This window comes from Lynx rufus, unplaced genomic scaffold, assembly GCF_022079265.1.
Source record: "Lynx rufus isolate CCGP_SWC_20201006 ecotype Redwood Valley unplaced genomic scaffold, mLynRuf1.p SCAF_16, whole genome shotgun sequence".
Classification (NCBI taxonomy): domain Eukaryota; kingdom Metazoa; phylum Chordata; class Mammalia; order Carnivora; family Felidae; genus Lynx; species Lynx rufus.
The window spans coordinates 5,793,710-5,800,735 of NW_025814830.1; the positions used below are offsets into that span (position 1 = coordinate 5,793,710).

Below are 7,026 nucleotides of genomic sequence, written 5' to 3' on the forward strand. Positions count from 1 at the left end.
CCGACTCAGGGAGTCTGCCGGGCTCTGCCTGGGTCGCCCCCCTCCCCCAGCTGTGGCCTGGAAACTCTCCCAAGGTGGCAGTTTATTTTCCTTTCTCTCAGCAAGACCTCTTTGATTGGCGCCTGATGTCTTACCGACCGTCCTTTCATACACTCCACCTGTTGTCTTTTCACTGTTCTGGATGGGAGAGAGCTCTAGCCCCTGTTGCTCTGTCTTGTTTGGAAGCAGAAGTCCAACGTGTTTTGGTTTTGTTTTTGTTTTTTAACTCAGTGACAGTTCCTAGACGGGCAGGGATGTACTATTTTGACTCTTAGTTTGTGAAGACACACAAAGCTGAGAAAAATTCACACGGAGGAGGAGATATCTTCTGAAGTGAGCTCCAGATATTAAATGGCCAATTTGATTTACCTGAGCCATTTTCTTTCCAGAGCCGTTAAACTTCTCCCTTGTGTTTTGTTTTTACAGAAGGTACCGTTCACGGCATCACTTCTCAGTGGAGGGAGGAGCAAAGTGGGGTCTGATTGCCCAGGATCAAACCGTGCCCTCAGAACCTCTTCCTCCTCTCGTGGGCCACTCTCCCCTGTCCCTCGGGGGCCCTGCGACGGGTCACGAAGGCCGGGAGGCACCCCCTGAGGGCCTTCTGCTCGCATTAGTCCCGGTGGGGAAGCAGGCGGCTACTGGGCGTGATGCCACAGTGAGCATGCTCGTGGCACGCCTTCGAGGGCGCCTTCCCGCAGGGAAGCATCCCCGGGATGGATTTGCCACTCAGGGCGCAGAGCTTAGCCGGTGTTGACTATGGGGGCTTCGCTCCGAACCCCCCCTCAGCCGCGAGGGCTTTGTGACTCTCCGCCCCTTGCAGGGAAGGGGGCCCCAGGCTGAAGCAGAGGCATCTCAGGAGGGCTTTCGGACAGTGACTGGCCCCGGGGGGAGGGGACTTGGGGCTTCGCGGCCACACGAGACGCAGGACGCCCCTCGCTCGCTTGTGCGGTGTCTCCCGTAGCCGGCTCCTGTTTTCTTTCACTAGATTCAGACAAAGACTGTAGCCCAGTGTGTTGAGTACTATTACATCTGGAAAAAAATGATCAAGTTCGACTGTGGCCGAGCCCCAGGGCTGGAGAAGAGGGTCAAGAGAGAGCCAGAGGAGGCAGACAGGACAGAAGCAAAGGTAGAAGGTCTGGGGGAAGGTGGGGGCTGGAGGTCAGCCCTGATCCGGAGGCCCCGGCCCATCCAGCTCAAGGAACAGGGAAGGACGCCCGGAGGGAAGGGTTTCCCTGCGGAGGAAAGCGCCTCCCTTAGAAGGGTGGAGGGCCGGCACCCTTACAGCGGCCGTGTCTCTGTTCTCGCAGGTCACTTGCAGCCCTCGGGAGAGACCCAGCCACCGCCCCACTCCCGAGTTCAAGATAAAGACCAAGAGTTACAGGAGGGAGTCCATTCTCAACTCTAGCCCAAACGCCGGCCCCAAGCGGACCCCCGAGCCGCCGGGGAGTGCGGAGGGCCGGGGCGTTTTCCCCTGCAGGGAGTGTGAGAGGTACCAGCCCTTCCCCCGGATGTGCCCTGTGCCCGCACCCCCTGCCCTCGGGTGACCCCCCTGCCGCCTGCTCTGACCCACGCCCTTTGGTGGCTCCTCAGGGTGTTCGACAAAATCAAGAGTCGAAACGCCCACATGAAGCGACACCGGCTTCAGGACCACGTGGAGCCCGTCGTCCGGGTGAAGTGGCCTGTGAAGCCTTTCCAGCTGAAGGAGGACGAGGAGGAGGAGATGGGGGCCGACATCGGGCCCCTGCAGTGGTGACGCCTGGGTGCCTCTCCGGGGTGTCTGGGGCCCCCCTCTGCCTCCTCCCCACCGTCACCGTCCCGCAGTGGCCAGCCCGGCTTGGAAACACGGTGGGCGTTTGGCCATAAGTAGGCAGGAGAAGCACCCAGTCGCCAGACCGCGGTGACGTCCCTGTCGGCCGGTGCCAGAGGCTCCACGCTCTTTAGCTTGATAGTGTCTCCCCTTCTTTCAGTTCTCCTCTGTCCCGGAGCAGGGAGGCGTGGGGAGGGAGCGAGGCAGGCCTGGGTAGCTCTTAAATCTTAGCCTCAGTTTTGGGGTTTGGTTACATTTGTTAGAGAAGGCCGAGATGTAGAGAATCAGTGGGAAGATACCTTCAGATCTCCGGCCTGTTGGGGCCCCTCCCCAGGGGAGTCTCTCTGCTTTCCAGATTCAGTCCCTAGTCTGGCAAGGACTTGTACATGGTTAGGTTTTTTTGGTACGTGTCGACTTGTAAGTCTTATTAAATTGGGTTCTTGAGCGGCTGGCTTCTGGCTTCCCTGGCCTGCTGATCCAACAGAGTTTCGAGCCCCGGCTTCTCACTGGAGCCACGGAGATGCGTAAGCGGAGTTCCTGCCCAGGAGGAGCTGGGGGCCTCACACGCGCGTTCAGCCAGCACCTATCAGGCACCCAATGAGCCAGGCAGCGCCCGGTCCGTGCAACGGGGCCACCGTGATGCAAGGAACAAGGTCCCTCTCCCCGTGGAGCTTGCGTTCTAGGAGCGGGAAGGCAGCGGTGATAAATAAATAAAAAGGCGATTGCAGACACTGGCCGTGGCTCTGCTCGCGGCCACAGGAGCAGGAAGGTCACCACAGGGTTCAGCAATCGGGGCATACAGTGGTGGGGTGGCTCAGCCGGGAGATCCAGGACGGCCAGTGGCAGCCAGCCTCGGCGTGGCAGACCTTCGGAGGGGGTGGGGAAGAGAGCACGACCCTCCCTTGTGTCCCTTTATTTTAAAAATTTTTTCTTTAATGTTCATTGATTTTGAGAGAGCGTGTGCGCACTCGCGCAAGTGGGGGCGGCGCAGAGGGAGAGGGAGACACAGAATCCGAAGCAGGCCCCAGGCTCTGAGCTGTCAGCACAGAGCCCAACGCGGGGCTCGAACTCACAAACTGTGAGATCATGACCGAGCCGAAGTCAGACATTTAACTGAGCCCCCCCCCCAGGCACCGCCCCCCTTGTGTCCCGTTTGAAGAGCCAGGAAAGCTCATAGCAGCCCCAGACAGCATGCCCCTCCTGTGTCACTGGCAGAGGTGTAGCCCAAGCTCTTCCTCAGCTGAGCCCTGGCGGTTGGAAGGAAAATGTCCCCAGTTTTCCTGGACCCTCAGGGTTTGTCACCAGGACCAGGGGATCCCTTGAGCTTGTTGCCACCGGATCAGAACGGGGATTCTGTCTGCCAGGAAGGAAGAGGAAGCAGAGACGGCTACCGGGCAGGTGGACCTTGTGTCCACAGAGTGACATGAGGAAAATGAAGCAGGGGGCCGGGTCCTAGGGAGCGACCACGGTGTTGTGGCAGGCGGGTGGCCAGGGAAGGCCACACGGACGGCCGCTGGGGCCAAGATCTGGATTCCAGGCGGCGGGCGGCACGGAGGAGCGCACCCTGCCGCGGGAGCTGGTGGCGAGTGTTCCAAAGGCCCTCCGGCGACTCTGCGGAGCTGGCAGGAGGCCGGGTGGCGAGTCTGAGCAGCAGACGTGGTGGTGAGGGAAGGTGGTGGTCGGGGCTGCAGCGGGATGGCAAGCGTCTCGGGGGGGAGACCCCGGCTTGGTGACGGGTTCCCGTCACAGGGAGAGGCGGCGAGGGAAAGGACCGGTCAAGGCTGCCATGGTGGCTCCGGGGCGTGGCACCCGCTTAGATGCCATGAAGTCAGATGGGGACGAGAGGGACACGTCAGAGGTGTGTTCGTGCCTGTTACACCGTGTGCTGTGTTCTGAGGGGCTGCGGGGAGCTGTGTAGAGGGTGGTGCCAGGAGCCTCCACAGAGGGGCCAGCTTGCGGCGAAGTAAGTCTTAAAGATGGGCCGGGAGGGGGAGCCAAGGAGCAAGGAGTGTGAAGCCCTTTCGGCATTGTGACTAAGGGAAGGGGCTCAGGCATCCTACCAGCCGGAATTTACATACTGACTTTTTTTTTAAGTTTATTTAGTTTGAGAGAACAGGAGAGAACAGGAGAGGGGCAGACAGAGGGAGAGAGAGCGAATCCCAAGCAAGGTTCTGCACTGTCAGTGCAGAGACCTACACGGGGAGGGGTGCGCAGAACTCATGAACCGTGAGATCGCCACCTGAGCCCAAATCACGAGTCTGACGCTTAACCGGCCGAGCCACCCAGGTGCCCCCCTGACTCCTTTCTCTGTGACCTTGGGAAAGTCACTTTCCCTGTTTCAGCCTTGGTTTTCTCATTCTGTGAAATGGGATGCAGAGCGCCTCCTCCCGCCACGTATCTGTTAAGTGAGAAAATGGAAATGAAGCCTCTGGCAGGGTGCACCGTGGGAACTGAGCAGCTGCTATTTAATGTGTCCTCCCGCCATCGCTATCGTGGTCTGGGTCCCACCCTAAATACCAAGCTAACCTTCTGGAAATGAAAAACGCTGGCCTAACAGTGGCGTGGTATATTAGCTATCCATTGCTGCATAACAGATCACCCTGAAATTTAACAGCTTGAAACAAGCAGAAGCGTTTACGATAGGGCTGCTTGGCCAGACACGGAACCGAAACGGCTTGTGGTAATCCAGACTCACCTCCACCTGCCATGCGGTCAGAATACAGCAGCAACCACAAGTGGGCGGCCCAGGAGAGCCTCCGAACGTAAGAAGAGCGCAAATGTTTCTTGTGAATTGCCACCCTCCCCCAGCTAAACCCCAGCCCCACCTCCAGGTAACATCGTTTGCTCACCAGGCGGGCCTTGAATCGTCTGCATCCTAATCAGCTGGGAGTCCTGTAAGAAAATGCATGTTCCTGTATTCTGACACACATTCATAATTGGAGTCATTCAGGGCCCTGGAACTTGATTTTTTTTTTTTTAAGTTTATTAGAGAGAGCGCATACGTGCACACACAGGAGCAGGGGAGAGGCAGAGAGAGGGAGAGAGAATCACAAGCAGCCTCCACACTGTCAGCACAGAGCCCTACTCGGGGCTCAATCTCACAACCATGAGATCATGACCTGAGCCGAAATCGAGAGTCGGACGCTTAGGGGCGCCTGGGTGGCTCAGTCCGTTGAGCGTCCGACTCTCGGTTTCGGCTCAGGTCATGACCTCACAGTCTCGTGGGTTCGAGCCCCGAATCGGGCTCTGTGCTGGCAGCGTGGAGCCTGCTTGGGATTCTCTAGCTGCCCCTCCCCCACTCATGCGGTCTCTGTCTCAAAAATAAGTAAAATAAAAACGTTAAAAAGTCAGATGTTTAGCCAACTGAGCCCCCCAGGCCCCCCAAGAACTTAGATTTTTTAAAAAAGAATCTTAGTAGAGTGGATTTTAGATTTTTCAGAAAGGCTGAAAATGATACAGAGAATCCCCATATACCCCATAGGCAGTTCCCCCTGTTACTAAGATCCTAGATGACTGTGGCACATTTGTTACAATTACCGAACCAATATTGACACATTGTTTTGAACTAAGGTCCATACTTTCATTCACCTTTCCTTAGTTCTTACCTAATATTCATCTTCTGCTTCAGGATCCCACCCAGGATACCACATTACATTTAATAGTCGTGTCTCCGTAGGCTCCTCTGGCTGAGACAGTTTCTCGACTTTCCTTGTTCTTAGTGATTTGACAGTGTTGAGAACCCTGGTCAAGTATTTCCAAGAATGTGCCTCAACTGGGATTTGTCTGATGGGGAGAGATGGGGAGAGAGACCACAGAGGTGAAGTGCCACCGGCTTCTCATTACTGAAAGTACACTATGTCAACCGTAGGTGTTCACCTCAAGCACCTGGCTGACAATGCAGGTTTCTCCACTGGAAACTTGGTCTCCCCATTCCTTTCCCACACTGCACTCTGGAGGGAAATCACTGCGAACAGTCCCCTAAGGAGTGAGGAGTTTCGCTTCACCTTCTCGAGGAAGGAGTATCTACATAAATTATTTGGAGCTCTTCTGCATGAAATATTTGTCTGTTCTCCCCATTTTATTTGTTCAACCGTTCACTTAAACCAACATGGGCTCGGGGATATTTTATACATTGGATTATAATCTCTTCCTAGTTCGTTGTATCGCTCGAATTGTTCCAGCTTTGGCCACGGGCCGCTCTTCCAGCTGGCTCCTTTGTCTCTTTGACATACCTTACCATTTGTGTGTGTGTATGACACACGAAATTTCCCTTTTGGCACTACGAGATGCTCCAGGTTCATCCTGTGTAATTTCCTGCCCAAGCCTCACAGCAGCCATTTATCAAGGAGCCCTGGTTCCTTTTACTGGACAATGGTATTAAAAACAACGATCTGGGGCGCCTGGGTGGCTCAGTCGGTTGAGCGTCGACTTCAGCTCAGGTCACGATCTCGCGGTTCGTGAGTTCGAGCCCCGCGTCAGGCTCTGGGCTGATGGCTCGGAGCCTGGAGCCTGCTTCCGATTCTGTGTCTCCCTCTCTCTCTGCCCCTCCCCCGTTCATGCTCTGTCTCTGTCTCAAAATTAAATAAACATTAAAAAAAAATTTAAAAAAAAACAACGATCTGGGCTCTGGGTGTCTGAATTTGTGATACGCTTGCTACAGCTTTTTTGTTTGTTTGTTTTTAAACCAGAGACAGCCCTTGCTTAGTTTTGTTTCCCCGTCTAAGTATCCAGTTTCAGTATCCGTCGGCAGAGGGCGCAAAAAAAAAACAAAAAAAAGCTAGTGCGGATGCATCACCGCTTACGCGTCTCCCAGTGAAGAACAACGCGAGATAAGGCGCGGAGGCGGGGCCTAGGAGGTGCGCAAGAGACCTGTCAAACCCGTACAGGGGCGGGGCGTATCTTGCGGCCTGGATCCGGAGCTGTCACGTGAGGGTCGGTGGTCAGCTGACTGGGGCGCAAGTTCCGCGGGGAGGTACCGGCCGAGACGGAGGATGCTGCTGATTGGTGGAGCAGGAGCCAGAGAGGGGGCACTTCGGGGCGGGTCCTTGGCGGTGGGGACTACGATTGGCTTATGCGAGCCACGTGGGATATCGTAGGGCGCACCAGGAAGAGTGGGGTGTCCTACGCGGCTGTTTGCGCAAGCGTTGAAGCTGCGGCTCGCCGATTGGAGACGGTGAGTC

General features: G+C 56.1%; 1 protein-coding gene across 1 annotated transcript in view; it reads left to right on the forward strand.

The window, feature by feature from the left end:
- ZNF541 (zinc finger protein 541) overlaps positions 1–2,483 on the forward strand; it is a 41,701-nt gene extending 39,218 nt beyond the window's left edge. The window contains exons 14-16 of the mRNA XM_047079145.1: positions 1,025–1,165; positions 1,347–1,528; positions 1,630–2,483. Of these exons, the coding sequence (XP_046935101.1) occupies positions 1,025–1,165; positions 1,347–1,528; positions 1,630–1,792 (486 nt within the window). The 3' untranslated portion in view covers positions 1,793–2,483. The remainder of the gene's footprint in view (positions 1–1,024; positions 1,166–1,346; positions 1,529–1,629) is intronic.
- Positions 2,484–7,026: the final 4,543 nt, after the last annotated feature.